At 43.4% G+C, this 14,769-nt stretch overlaps 1 protein-coding gene across 2 annotated transcripts in view; it reads right to left on the bottom strand.

Annotated features, from left to right (window-relative positions):
• The window catches only part of LYN (LYN proto-oncogene, Src family tyrosine kinase), an 82,794-nt gene that overhangs the window by 52,119 nt on the left and 15,906 nt on the right, over positions 1–14,769 (bottom strand). Inside the window, exons 2-8 of one of the 2 annotated variants that reach the window (XM_021688587.1) lie at positions 8,595–8,731; positions 5,681–5,726; positions 4,759–4,864; positions 3,099–3,197; positions 2,873–2,976; positions 2,577–2,726; positions 1,577–1,729 (exon numbers count right to left, since the gene is read on the bottom strand). In XM_021688587.1, the coding sequence (XP_021544262.1) occupies positions 1,577–1,729; positions 2,577–2,726; positions 2,873–2,976; positions 3,099–3,197; positions 4,759–4,864; positions 5,681–5,726; positions 8,595–8,726 (790 nt within the window). In that variant the 5' untranslated portion in view covers positions 8,727–8,731. The remainder of the gene's footprint in view (positions 1–1,576; positions 1,730–2,576; positions 2,727–2,872; positions 2,977–3,098; positions 3,198–4,758; positions 4,865–5,680; positions 5,727–8,594; positions 8,732–14,769) is intronic. The other variant, XM_044914632.1, reaches the window with a different exon arrangement.

The raw sequence follows: 14,769 nt of genomic DNA, 5'->3' as shown, positions 1-14,769 counted from the left end.
AGTACAGTAAATGTCACTGAATCGTTTACTTTAAAATGACTGATTCTCTGTGACACAAATCTTACCTCAATAAAAAGGAAAAGGGCAGACAGGCAAAGGGGGAGTTGGATTCTACAACCTGGGCCACAGAGTGTGAATGAGAAGAGGCCGCCGCGTCCAGGAGTGCACACTCACACCCACGAATCTGCTGACTGGGATGGAAATGGTGTGCGTGACGGGCACTACTGACTGGTTCTGGAATATGCTAACCAAAATGAAGACCGTCAGCTTGTGTAATTATCATTTACCTGGATTCCATAACAAGTTCACAGACTTACAGTGCAGCGAACTCATTCTATGCTGGGTCGGTATCCGCCATATTTAAAAGATGCTTCAACTAAAGCAACAGCAACAGGAGAAAGGAGGCAATACTCTGATCCCAGAGGCCAAAATGTTAGAGGAGAAACCTCTCCCTCACAGACCCCTGGATGGGCAAGCGGGCTGCCTACATGGTCGCAGCAGGCTGAGTCTCTAGCTTCTGCTCAGCTGGGACTGCACAGGATTAAAAGCTGCTACCCCTTCGTCTCTCTAGAAATCACAGTTGCTTTTCACTCACACAAAGCTGGCACAGAAAATGTGATCCACTGAGAATGCATGACCACACGTGTTATCCTTAACAAGAGCAACGGCATTTTCAGTTAGAACCTCGAAGAGAACATGACTTTTTTTAAAAGGGCTCTATAAATTCTATCACAAAAGAAAAAAGAAAATTCAAATTTGCTATAAAAACTTTAGAAAAGACATGGGGAAAAAAATCCCCTGGAGAAGTCACTGCTCTAATTTCATGGTTACCTCTGGTCTGCCTGAGAAGGCAGGACGTAAGGAATAATTCATGAATGGCAGCATTTTGAGCACCTTTAGAAACTTTCTGGTGAGAAAGTGCAATAAATGTGATGCTTCTTATTATGCCCACTAGTAAGGACGAACCTCACCCTGAATACAATTTTCCCTGAGATGGAAACCAATTTCCTGCCCTTAAAATATGTGTCCAGAGAATCTGGTGATGAGAGAATCACGAACGAGTAGACAGAACAATCAGGATAAAAACCCACTGTCCTCTTCCTTATAAACGTTCATTCTAAAAGAGCTACTACAGGGGACAGGAGAAGTGAAATAGGTGAAGGGGAGGAAGAGGTACGAACATCCAGTTATAAAACAATTAAGTCACGGGGATGAAAAGTACAGCACGAAGATAGAGTTAATAATACCGTAACAATGTTGTATGGTGACAGATGGTGACTATACTTCTCATGGTGAGCAGAACAAAACATACAGAGCTGTTGAATCACTATGTTGTACACCTGAGACAAATATAACATTGTATGTCAAGTATAATTCAACTAAAAATTTAAGAGAGAGAGTTACAAGGAAGAGAGTCCAATCAAACCAATTTACAGGCCAGTTCTTGTGCCAGGTGGGCAGAGCAAAACAAAAGAAATGATGTTTCTGACATGGTTTAATGTTTGGCTGAGAAAATGGATGGACACTGCTTGAGCCCTTATTTCTCTGGTCACCTCCTCCAGAGCCACACACTCACCCATCCAGACTTCCCCGAACTGCCCAGCACCAAGCTTTTTCACCAACTTGATGGAATCCCGTGGGATCTCCCAGGCATCTTTGTCCCACGGCTTTTGTGGTTTGGGGCTAATACAAGCCTTCTCCAACCTTCTGCACAAGCCATCTGACTGCTCTAATGTGAAAGAGAAAAAAAAAGGTTAAGAAATGTCCTACTTTGTAATTTACCAGTATCTATGAAGAAATTTCGACTACTAGTGGGATCATTGGTTGACGCAGCTCGACGCAGTCGACGCAGTCTACGAACCTAAAATGCTATGGGGGTATCTTTTGTCTAATTGTGACTTTGGAAATTCTTGCCTGAAGGACATTTTATCCATTAGTACTGTTTGCAAGCCTACAATATGTATCCCCTCAGAGTGGGTTACAGAAGTAAACAGTACCAGCAGCTACCGACTATAACTGACTTCAATCACACAGAGAATGAACCTAAAGGCCGCCCATGGGTTTGGCTTCTCAGGGCTGAAAAGTGGCACTGGAGACTGAGGACCATTGACTTGCCTCTTCTAAATATTTTCTTGTTGTTGTTATTTCTGTTTTCTTTTACCCAGACTATGGATTACTTTTACACACACACATATAAATAAATATATATATATATACATATATAAAGACACAGACCTGCAAATCTGCATTCTGATTCCAAATATTTAAAAATGTGTTGTAAAAATATGCACTACATGAAAAGAATATTCATTTTTCTCTTCGCAGTTTTGGAACATTAACTGTCAAACAGCATGGGTGTGGTGGAAAGAACTGGGATAATTATTCACTAAGATCCAATCTGACTTTAAACGCATATGTAATTACAGATTAATTTAGAATCAATTACAGAATACGGATCCTCCAAATTCATCCAAAAGAAATATGAGGTAGAAGAATTTTAATATAAAGAAGTGTTTGACACCCTACATTTTGTAATAAATCTGTTTTGTCTTGTCCGACCTTCAGTTTTTACTTACTTTGGTAATGTTTAATCATGTCACTGATACAAGGAAAAGTGATTCGTGGAGAGATGTAATAACCCCCATTGTCCAGACTTCTAATTTTGTAGTGCTTAATAACATCACCGTGCACAGGGTCATAATCTCTGACAGAAAGAGAGTAGCTTCCTGTGGGGGAAAAACACAAGTTTGTTATCAAACCATAAAACTTTCACGACCAGGATATATCTCTTTTTAAAAAAAGAATTCTAGACTAGTTTCTAAGAATGATTTCCTAAATAGTGATTTAGAAGGGGACTTAAACCACTTCCTACCTTTCAAGGTTTCGCTTTCTCTGATAAGAAAAGCTCCAGGACTGTTCCCTGGCGCCAGCAGCTGTCTTTCTGCATCTTTCCTGGTTATATCCTTGAAAAACCACCTGAGAAGACATTGTCACACTTCATGGATGTTACGCTCCAGGGAAGGAAAAAGGTAAGGAATGCATAAGAAAGCCAAGGCAGCAAGCAAAACCATCCAAGATGGCAACAGGTAAGGACTCACTCTTCTGTTTCCAAGGTGTTGACTTTGGCGACGTAGTTGCTGGGGATGAACCCTTCTCTCTTTGTCGAAAGGGATTTAGCTTTCCACCATTCTCCATGCCTGGAAGAGAAACGGACATCAAAAAGTGTCTGTGTCCAGGGGCGCCTGCCTCGCTCTGTTGGTACAGCATGGGACTCCTGACCTTGGGCCTGTGAGTTCGGGTCCCACGTTGTGTGTAGAGATTATGTTTAAAAAAATAAAATCTTTAAAAAAATAAGTGTTTGTATCCAATGAGTCAAGAACTGCAATAACAATTGTCTGAAGGGGGGGTGAGGGAGGGTGGGAAGATCCCTGGAGCCCCAGAATCCAGCGGGAAAATTCGCTCCTTTTGCTGAAATAAAACTATGTTTAGAGACTTAAGGCAAAGGAAAACAGCCTCATAACTGGATCACTGTGCTCGGCGCCGCACACACAAGAGTTGGTGAAAATGGTTCCTCTCTTGCAGAAGCAACACATTTGTAATTTCGCCCAGAATCTCCAAGAAATGCTGTAGGATCCTTATATAGAAACGAGAGTCAAGGGAACAATGAACCATCACTCTCACGTTATAAACTCCTTTGTTAAAACATCTACTTTCCATAGAGAGGTGCTGTGGAGAGAAGAAACGGAAAACCATAAAGTAATCCCAAGCAGGTAGGCTCATTCCCCCTGTTCTTGCCCTCAGCATGGAGCCAAGGAGGAGGCTGGGGCCGAGGAAGGAGACAGGAATGGAAGGGTCCCCAGGAGCCTCAACTATGATGTTCAAATGCCCACGCCCAGTCGGGCTCCTTGTTTGCAAGCCATGAAGGACAGCCACAAGGGACACGAAGCTGCTACCTGCTGTACGTCTATTCACGACATTCTCACATCAACCCTGGGACAGAGCCACTGTCACTCCCATTATAGGCCGCTCCCATTTCCTAAGTGAAGAAACGAAGGCATAGAGCTGAAGGGACTTGTCAAGGTCACACAGCTATCAAGAGGCAGGGCCAGGATTAGGCCCGAGTTCACACTCACCCAGTAAGTGAGAACTGCTCTTAACCACTTAGCACCTTGTACTTACTAAGGGGTCTCCCTCCTCCAACCCTGGTAGGCCGGCCAGCATGACAACGTATGCAAGATCAGGGGCAAATACTTGGGAAATCCTTATTCTCAGTACCGAGCCCCTGTGGTCTGAGCCACGGGTCTGTGAGTCAGCATGGGGAGCTGGGGTGGGGGGGTCAAGGACACGACGATGTCTAAGTGTCTTCACAGAAGGACGACAACGGCTGAGTAGGGGTTTTTCCAAAATGACGGCTGCTTCTGCACAGTGCCCTTAAAAATCAAACCAAGTAGGACCCATACACCCAGTCTGAATTTGAGCAATATAACTAAGTAAACATGGGCATTAAAATAACATGCAAACTCCACACAGACACAAGCTTCTTAAGGTGGCACAGATGTATAAAGAAAGAAACTGGTGTCTGCATTCAAAGGGAAACCTGGAGAACATAAGAGGAAGATTCCTTTGGCCTCACTCCTTGCACTCCCAAAGCCCTGCTAGCAGCAAGGAGGCTGGGAGGCTGCTCGTTGCTGTGCTGCTGGGAGCAGAACGAAGGGGCCAGGACTCTGGCCCGAGTGAAGGGTGCGTGGGCATACTTACTCCTCCAGGACTTTCATCTTCTCTCCTTTCTTGAAAGACAAGTCATCCGGGTGGATGCCATCATAGGGGTACAAGGCTACCACGATGTCTCCTTGCTCCTCCGGATCTAAAAATGAAGGACGAAAGGGGAGACGTTCAAGAATCCATCAATGGAAACGTTTTAACAAGTCTTTATCAGGCACAAAAGATGGATAATGACATGTGTTTCCTGCCTAGTGGGGCTCAGAGCCCACATGGTCTGCGGTAAGCAACGTATTATCCACACTGGATACAGCTGATGTTATCCCCAGTCATAGAGACCTACAGCTATAATTAATTCCAGCCCTATACTTCAGAAAGGATACAGCCATGTTCAGAGCAGCATTATTCGCAAGAGCTAAAAGGAAGGAACAGTCCGAATGTTCGGTGGCAAATGAATGGATAAACAAAATGTGGTGTGTACATACAACGTGACGTTATTCAACCTTAAAATGGAAGAACATTCTGACACGAGCTACAACACGGATGAACCCTGAAGACATTGGAAGGAGTGAAATAAGCCAGACACGAAAGGACAAACACTTTATGAGTCCACTTATTTGAGGTACCTAGAGTGGCCAAATTCATTGAGACAGAAAGTGGAATGGTGGTTGGCAGGGGCTGAGGGGAGTGGGGGAATGGGGAGTTAGTGTTAAACTTGGACCAAGTTTCAGTTTGGGGAGATGGAGAAGTTCTGGAGATGGATGGTGGTGCTGGCTGCCCAATAATGTGAATGTACTTAAAGCTACTCAACTAGACACGTAAAAATGGCTACAATGATAAATTTTATATTCCATGTATTTTTTTGACAATGAAAATATAAATAAAAACACCCAAGCTGACTCCCTTAATGCATCTCTAACAGTAAAGAAAGGAAAACCACCATGTTGCTATGGAAACATACCTTTAGTTTGAAACCTCTGTCCTGGTAAAAGCTGAGATTCTGGAACCTAGGAGAGAATATTGGTTAGGAAAAGGATTTTTACGTTTAGCTTTTCTTACTCACATGCATGTTGTATGTTATGTCATTTTTGTCACAGTAGCAAATGAGGTTTAGAATGGCTCATTTAGGAAGCCGGAAAGAAGAGAACAGAGAAAACATTTTGCAGAGCTGGGTCCCATCCTACACAGCTCAGCGGAACGGCTCTCCCTTCTAAGAGCAGTCATTTGCCGGTGGTGGCAGGAAGTGAACAGGTGAAGGCTGGAGTCTCAGCATGGAAACCAGACACTAGGGACTGCAGAGAAGAAGACGGAAACGGCCTGGCTTGGTGGGATTGCCATTTCGGCCAGGACTGCTGATCTCCGTGTTTCCCAGACTTGTTTAGCAAACAGAGTCCGGGCTCTGTCACTAGAGGCTGAGAACAGGTCCTAACGGATCCAGGTTTCCTAAGGCTGACCCTGCTCCTGTCATGGGGACAGATGGCATCCCCAGTTACTTCAGCTGGGAGGTGAATTGGCAGGAAGGGTCTGTGGGACAGAAGGTCACCTCAATGACCTTTTAAACCAAATTCCTTTTTCTCTCAGTGACCATGGGGAGGATGATAAGACCTCGTGGGCCCCTTTTCAGGAAAGTACTGTCCAAGGCCTATATCCACAAATCATGCAACTTTTCCCTTTGATTCAGTGACTTAATGGAATGGGACCAAAACAGTTTGCACTGAAATTTAAATTTCTTTTTTTTTTTTAATTTAAATTTCTGATGATGACAGTTAGCCCATAAAATCCCCAATTATGAGGTTGGGGCAGTGGAGGAGGGGGCATTACTCTGTGTCCTGGTATCAGAAAATCAGGGGTGCTATCCTTGAATACTTACTTTAAGAAGCTCTAGACTGATTTTTTTAATCATGGGGATTTGCATAATTAGGATGCATGATCAATTACAAATGATTTAGAGGAAATAATTAGAAGATGAGAAACTAGTTAAATCACTTTGAAAGCAGCAAGCCGATTTCAAATACCAAAGAGTCCTTAATTTACAAATGTTTTAACAGACTTTCTAGAAGACCAAAACACGTATAGGCAACTCATCTGTCGTAACTCTTTCCTTAAAATGTCTTTTCTTCGGGGTGTTGCTGAATTCCATCAATTTCACCTCACCGGCTTTTCGGAGCTCCTGTCACAGAGCCAGGGCGTGCATTTTTGGCACATCTGGCCACAGCTGGGAGTGTTATCTATGGCCATGGGATAAGGCCATGCTAGCGGGCTCAGGAAACAATGGGCAGCTGTAGCCAGAGAAGGCACAGACTAAGAGACAGAATCCAGGAGGGAGCTGCCATATTGCAAACCTGTTTACTACTTCTGCCTTCCAACCCCATGGTTAACCTCTTTCAATCTTAGGAGGAGGGAAAATGGTACATTTATACGATTTGCCTTTGTTTTTCTGAATCAAGGGCATCTTCGTTCATCATTTCAAAAGAAAACTTGGCTTCAAAGCACGTAAAGTGCCTATAGCACATAATATCAGGAAAAGCCAGATCTCTTGAAGTCTATAAGGAGGCAACTATCTGTGACTCCAGTTCTTTCAATCATTTTCTTTCCTATTAATCATGTGTATGTAATATAGTTCTCTACTTATACTGGTTTATGTAATGTTTTTAAATATTATATTTATATTATTTATTATCACTAAATTATGAAAGCTATATAGTCTTATACATTTTGAGTTTCTCTCTATACAACTGTAACATTAATTTATCTATCTAGAAACATCATGTACAATAACTGACAGCAATAATATATTCACTCTTCATCTCCACTTTTTAAGAAGGCCAACAGTAACTTCTCAATTTCAGCAATGGCATGAGACTTTGACATCCGTCAAACCTACAGGATAATGGGGAGCTGTGGGGAAAGAGCTGGAAGAAGGCTTGGTAACAAGAACACACTCCATAATGCCAAGGCCTTATATTTAAAACATATCAGACTAGAGACACTATGAAAATTCTTAATAAAGGCATTGGGGCTAATTTGATAATATACTATACATATATAATTTAATAATATACTATTTATATACTATACATATACTTATATATATATATATATACTATATATACTAATTTGATTATATATATATATATATATAATAAAATAGATGGAAAGGATAAAATATCTGAAGTAAAGTACATTTAACATAGCAACTATCCAAAGCTCTGGTCCTCTTCTCCATGAAATTGGATAGAGTATTAGGTCTTCCTTTGCCAAGCATTTCCCAACTGCATCGAATAGCACAGCACTCATGTAAAATTTCTGGTACAGATATCTGTCCAAGGTTAGGGGGCAGAATTAGCTGTGTATTTTTTTAATCCTTTAATTCTCTGTAATAGGTCATGACAACTTCAGAATCTGTACTGTCTGGAGTTAACTGAAGAATGACAAGATAGGGGATAAAATATGATACGCCAAAGGGCATATTAGCACTTATTTTAGCTTCTGACTTGAATCCAGAATTTCTTTTTTGCCTCCAGACCACTGTGCTAATCTCACTACCTATCCTAAGTCACCCAAGTTCAGATAGACAGACAGATTGATCTTTATATATAAAGGGTGGGTCTTTGCACCAGTGATATGAAAGATGATTTTCTTTACACGTGAGTAGGTGATCAAAGGCCCTTTATTGTACAATAAGTGGTCTGTTTATCTCTAAAATGTTTACAAACTCTTTAAAGGATTAAGTTATAAAGGAAATCAAAACTTATTTGAGGCCCAAGTAATGGATGTGATTTTTTTGCACGCACATGTTACAGATTTGGCGTTTAAATTACGCAGCCATGCTTTGATCCTGCTGTGGGAATTCTCCCCTGAGACTATCTACTTACTGGCCTTTGCTGTTTATTGGACGTTGGATCTCTCACATAAATAGTTCGGTCAGTATTACGTACTGGTTGAGTCTTCAAATCTATTCCATCGTCATTCAGATTGTCTTTCCTTTTTGATTTTATACATCCCATATTTCCTGTGGGAATACAAAAGCAATGACATTGTTTTACCATTTTAGAACTGGCTTCAAGCTACCAAAATATCTCCATTCACAAAGAATAAAAAGAATACATTTTTATTTTTTATTATAGATAGCTTAACAAACTCAAATGTGAATACTGTCCACATACCCATTTGCTTGTTCATTCATTCATTCAACAACTATTTATTGAGCACCAATTTTATATCAGAAGACATCATTCCTGCCCTAAAGATGCTCCTATTCTTGTGGCAGAGATTTGTGAATTAAAACTACAGTACAGTGTGGCGAGTCAATGACAGAGGATGACAGGACCTAGGAAAGGGCACCTAACTCAGGCAAGTGGAAACGCCCCAAAGGAAATGCTCTGAGTCAAAATGGGAGGGATGTTAGTCATGTGGCAGAGTCAGTAAAGGGATTCCAGGAAGAAGGAACTTCATATGCAAAATACCATCCCGAGATAACATGGCCCCTTCAGGCAACTAGTTCATCACATCCCTTTGGGGAACTGGTTCATCTCACTCCTTCAGGGAACAGATTCAAGCTGATCCCTTCGGGGAACTAGTTCTATGATGAGAAACCCTTTAGCCAAGGAGCAAGTAGGGAAGGCCAGGAGTTGGGATGGAAACAGAGGCGCACCGTGGGTGCCATGCTGGGGAGCTGTTTTTCTTACTTTGTCATTTCACGAGGACACAATGGGCAAGGTCAAGTGAGGGGGCTTGAGGCTTCCAAGGCAAGCATGATTAAGAGCTAGATGGTGCAGAACCTGGCTCCAACTGGATGTGGCTTGGGGCCTGGGAAAACGGTGGTGGCCCTTCACCAAGACCAGAAGTAAAGGAGGAGATGCCAACGGGAGAGACAATGCCTGGAGGAACATCCAGATGATCAGCTCCGGTGGGCTTCCCAGGAAGCTACGTGAGTGTGGAAAGCAGGAGAGATGGTGGAGGTAGGGGCAGCAACGAAGGCATCAGCACACTGTGACTGTGCATAATATTCGGAGGAAGAGCCGTGGACAGAAGGGGCTCGAGCCTGACCAGTGCAGAACGACACAACCATGCTTCTGAAAGCTAAACTCCTCTATTAATTCCTCTGGTTCATAGTAGGATGTATAGAGCACCGCACCAAGCACTCTGGGGACTGAAGGATCGAATTTAAAAACTGAAATCAGATACGAATCTTGCCTTACAGCACAGCTCACAGTTAAATCCATACATTAAAAACAATAAATCTGTTATGAGCTCCATTAGAAGGTCCCATAGGGCAGTGGCTCCCAAAGCGGAAGGGACACCAGGATCATCACCCACAACAGAACAGATTCTCTGGATGCATTCCAGGAAATTCCCTCAGGCCCAGTGGAGGCAGGGCGTCCACCCCTCCCCTGCCCCGGGGCGGGGGGGGCGGTAATCTGTGGAACTCGGAAGCACTGCCATTGGAAGACCACTGCCTAGATCTCCAGAGGAGGGAGAGAGGATTCCCAGTCTGGGGAGGAGGTGGTGGGAAACAGGAAATAACTCCCGGGGGAGGAACTGTTCTAAGAAACCTCAAGATCTCCAAATTGTCAAACTGTCATCTACAGGCCAGCTCATCTCCGCACCTTGTCCTGCAGGATTCCAGGGGGCCTGCAACCTTCAATTTGTTTATCATCTCATCATGGAGATCTGAAGCCTCTAAAGTACAGTCACACCTCTTTCCGAAACTAGCAAGCAGCAGTTCCCAAAATAAAGGGGAAGCAAGTACTTCTTTGATTCAAAACAGCCCTTTTTTTTTTTTAAATATGCTAAAGTATCTGCAATGGAGAAGGGTTTTTAAGTTGATCTGTAAATAAGTGAGACAGGTTTTAAAGTTGATCTGTAAGTAAACAGTCAAGCTCTTTTCTCACCAGTCTCAACCCCCACCCCCTCCCAAAAAAGCTGTATCTCACTGATCATCCATTAAGATGGTGCTGTTCAAGAAGGGAAGGTGGAGCCCACCACTGAGCACACAGGCAGCTCCAAGAGGAGGCCCCGGAGGGTCCACCTGACCACCGCTGCCCTTTGCCCTTTGCAACACCCTGCTTTCCCCTCGCACTGACCGCACCCCCCACTGAGCCTCTGGGCTGCCAGCACTCCCGCAGACTGGCCAAGCTGCCTCGCTCCAGCACACGCTCTCTATCTCTCTGTCTCCGTCTCTCTGTCTGTCTCTTCCTGCCTGTCTCTCTCTGTGTCCCTGCCTGTCTCTTTCTCCCTCTTTCCCTTTCAGTGTCTCTCTGTCTCTGCATCTCTGTCTCTCTCTCCCACCCTCTCCAGATCTAAACACAATGTTACCTGCCCAGACTGGTCTTCACTAACGAGCCTACTAAAAAAATCGCCCCTCTACCCATTCCTCAGGCTTTACACTCTTCTTTTTCTAATTGTGACCGACATCCCATTACATATTGGTGAACTCGTGGTCAGCCCCCGGCAGAACTGAGGCAGACAGGGAGGCCCCCAGCCTGTTTCTTCAGGGCAGTATTCCCAGCAGCTACACAGGGCCTGCGCAGAGCAGGTGCTCAGGGGATATGTGCTGCAAGAATGAATGGATGGACCAGCTCCGGTTGCTGCACTCCACCTTCCCACATGTTCATCCTGACGCCCCTTGCAAAAGGTGGACAAGAAAAAGGAAAGGAGGTGAAACCCACCTCAGTTGTTTTAAAAGATACAGAAACCTCTAGAACTAACTTCTAGTTTATAGGAAACACAGAGGTTAGAGGAACAAAATGATCAGACAAATCCATAATGTGTAACCAATCTGGATACTTTGAAAAGTACAGGGGGCGGGGTAGAGAGGTGAGGACAGAACTATTCCATATTAAGAAACGAAAGAAACACAATGGGTGAACTTTGAATGAATCCTGGATGGAGGGGGTTGGGGGTAGAGGAGGACACGGGTTGGGATAATTGGGGAAATCTTGAATATATTTGAACATGGTATTAGGGAATTGCTGGGCTTCATAGGTGACATGATGATAGCACCGTGGTTATGCAGAAGAATGTCCATATCTTAGGAGATGCATACACACGTGTGCACGAATGGAGTCTCATGGTGTCTGGGAGTTACAACACTTTGGGCAAGATGAAAAAGAGAAGGGAGTGGGAGACAAATGTGGCATAACATTAAAAAATCAGTGAATCCAGGTGAGGACGTTCTTTCATTTTTTTTTTCCTGTGGCTTTGTTATTTTCAAAATAAAAAGTTGGAGTGGGGAGAAAATAAGGGGATATTTATATTATACTACTTTCTCTCATAAAGTTGTTCAAAATGTTAGAAACTGTGTGTGTGCATGCACACAGGGGATGAGGTTAGAAAAGTACTTTGAGGGGTGTTATTTCTGTATCATGCCAAGGAGTGCAGACTTTATTTCAGCAGGAAGCCATGGGAAGTTTTTTACCCAGGGAAACGATATGATGAGACCACTCCCTCCCAGAGAGAACTCTGTAGGAGGGAAGAGGGAGACGAGAGCTGGATGGGGACATCTGGGACCCAGACCTCTAAGAGGTCTGGACAAAGAGACAATGGCGACTGTCCATGGGCAGTGGCCCTGGGAAGGAAGACAAAGGATGGAAATAGAAAGCAGGTGGATGTGTGAGGGGTGGTGACAGTCCACGGATTATCATTTCTTTATGCTTATTTCGTATTTTCCTCTCCCCCATCACCATGGATCACTGAGAACCAATGCATGGGCCGTAGATGGAAACAATTACAACACTGCTCCACGTGGAGATACCGTCCTTGGTCGCTCAGGCTGAGCCGGCCTCTGCTGACTGCCCACCCAGCAGGGAGCCCTGGGTTGGGGCCCGACAGTTCCTCACGGTCCAGCAAGAAAGCTCAGAGAGCTCCTTGTAGTGACATGGGGATGAACTCAGACCAGGTCTTGCAAATGCCTTCTGCTGTGGGAAGGTACCAGAAAGGTCGAAGATACAACGTACCCCCCACAAAAACTGAGAAAGTGGTTACATGTTTGCAAATGATATGAGCTACACTGCACAATGACTCGCACCTTAGTATTTTTTAATTAAACATTTATCATTTTCTAAGCATCTTGTTTACTGCTTGAATAAACCCTATGACATAGGTATTACTAACCCCACTCTACAGAGGAGTACACTGAGGCCTACAGAAGTCGTGTGACCAGTTCCCAAGCCACAGCGGTGGGGAATGCCGGCGCTGGGCCTCACACACGGCTTTAGCCGGAAGTCCGAGCTCCACCATTTTGCCATACGATGGCTATTTTGAAACTCGTGCTTTATCTACATACTAACGATGCTGAATGAAGGGATTATTTCTGTGGCCTGCTTCTTTCTCAAAAGGACTTGACATGCTTTCACCAAAAAAAGACGATAATGAGTTTAAACAAATGAAAGCAGAAAAGCTGAGCCCAGGACAAGAGGAGAACGGAGGTCGGGTAACATGGTGCGCACCAGATTTGTTAGAGCAGGTTTCCTGGCAGGAAGAGCGAGAGTGCAGGGCGGGTGACAGCGCTTTCATGAAGGGAAGAGGAAGTAACCGAGCTCGTCACGGGAGGCCAATGCCCCGGCACGAATGCTTATGAGAGATGTGACATCAAGTCCTATGGACATTCAAGTCCGATGGCAATATATTCCATTTTTTTTTTTTTTAAGCAGTAAATGAAGGCACATTTCATATGTGGAGATTCTCATTTAATTATGATAATAACCGGGGGTTTGACATGCAAATACAGCCCTGGGATATTCATTACATGAGCTCAACTACATGGTCTGAAGAGACACAAACAGCTGGGCAACCATTTGCTCACAAAGGGACATCCACCCACACATCCAGGAAATGGGAGGTGGGTAAGTTTTCTTTCCAAAAATGTCTGTTGGTCACTGCAACAAATATCCACTGGGTGGCTTATCCTCATGTAAGGGCCTTAGAATACCAAAATCCTTTAAAAAAAGAAAAAAAGATTTTGGAGAAAAGACTAAGTATGAGTCTTCATTCATCACTCCTGCTGCCTGTGGTCAGATCCAATAATGCCTTACAATTATCCATGTGCTCAACAAAGAAGCAACTGTCCACTCGGAATTCTACTTCTGGGGATGGGTTTGTCCTTTTTTTTCCCCTCCAGCTTTATAGAGATATAACTGACACATGACTTTGTGGAAGCGTAGGTACATGACGTAATGATTTCATATACTGTGTATTGTGAAGTGATGACCACAATAAAGTTAGTTAACACATCCATCACTTCACATGGTTGTCAGGTTTAGTTTATTTGTTTTATGGTAAGGAGTTTTAGAGGTTTTGTTCTTGAGATACACTTGAATAGGGAGCAAGGACGTTCACATGAATGTTATTTGTATTATACAGAGAGACAATCTAGATGCCCATCAATAGGGAAGAGTTCATTAAATTGGGTCAAGCTGACATATTCTGAGACTAGGGTGAATTAAAAAGAGAGATTTGTATAATTTAGGCATTCTTGACCATCAATCATTATTGACTGAAAAAATGCACATATACATAGTTAACACAGACACATCCATACGAAAGCAAATCCACATATCCACCAGCCTGGCAGTTAGGTTCTAAAGTCCACTTATAAGGTGCAAGATCCTATACAGAAATTTTCTCTTAAGAATTCCTAAGGAAGACACTACAATTTACAAGATATTTTGGAGTAAGGACTGTAGAGTTGGCTCCCTGACCTCAAATCCTAGGTCCATCAATCATTAACTGTATGATCTTGGGCAAGTTGCCAAACCTTTCTGTCCCTCAGTATCCTTCTGAAAAATGGAGATGACTTTATCTGGCTCTTTGCATTGTTATGATGGTTAAATGAATTAAATTAGCTGATATTTGTAAAGTGCTTAGAAGTATGCTTAAAACAGTAAGAGCTATAAACATGTTCGTTAAACACATAACTAAATGAGGTCTAAATACTAGTGCACAACCCCACCCCACCCCAAAGAGGGAATAGTAGGAGCACATCTCCCATCTCAGCTGCAGGGTGGAACCCAGGCCACTTGGACCATCTAAATGGATGTTTTCTTCTGC

The sequence above is a fragment of the Neomonachus schauinslandi genome, chromosome 4 (genome assembly GCF_002201575.2).
Source record: "Neomonachus schauinslandi chromosome 4, ASM220157v2, whole genome shotgun sequence".
In the NCBI taxonomy this organism is placed as follows: Eukaryota; Metazoa; Chordata; class Mammalia; order Carnivora; family Phocidae; genus Neomonachus; species Neomonachus schauinslandi.
Note: the sequence above shows the minus strand (reverse complement) of the source record. Positions and strands in the feature narration are given on the sequence as shown.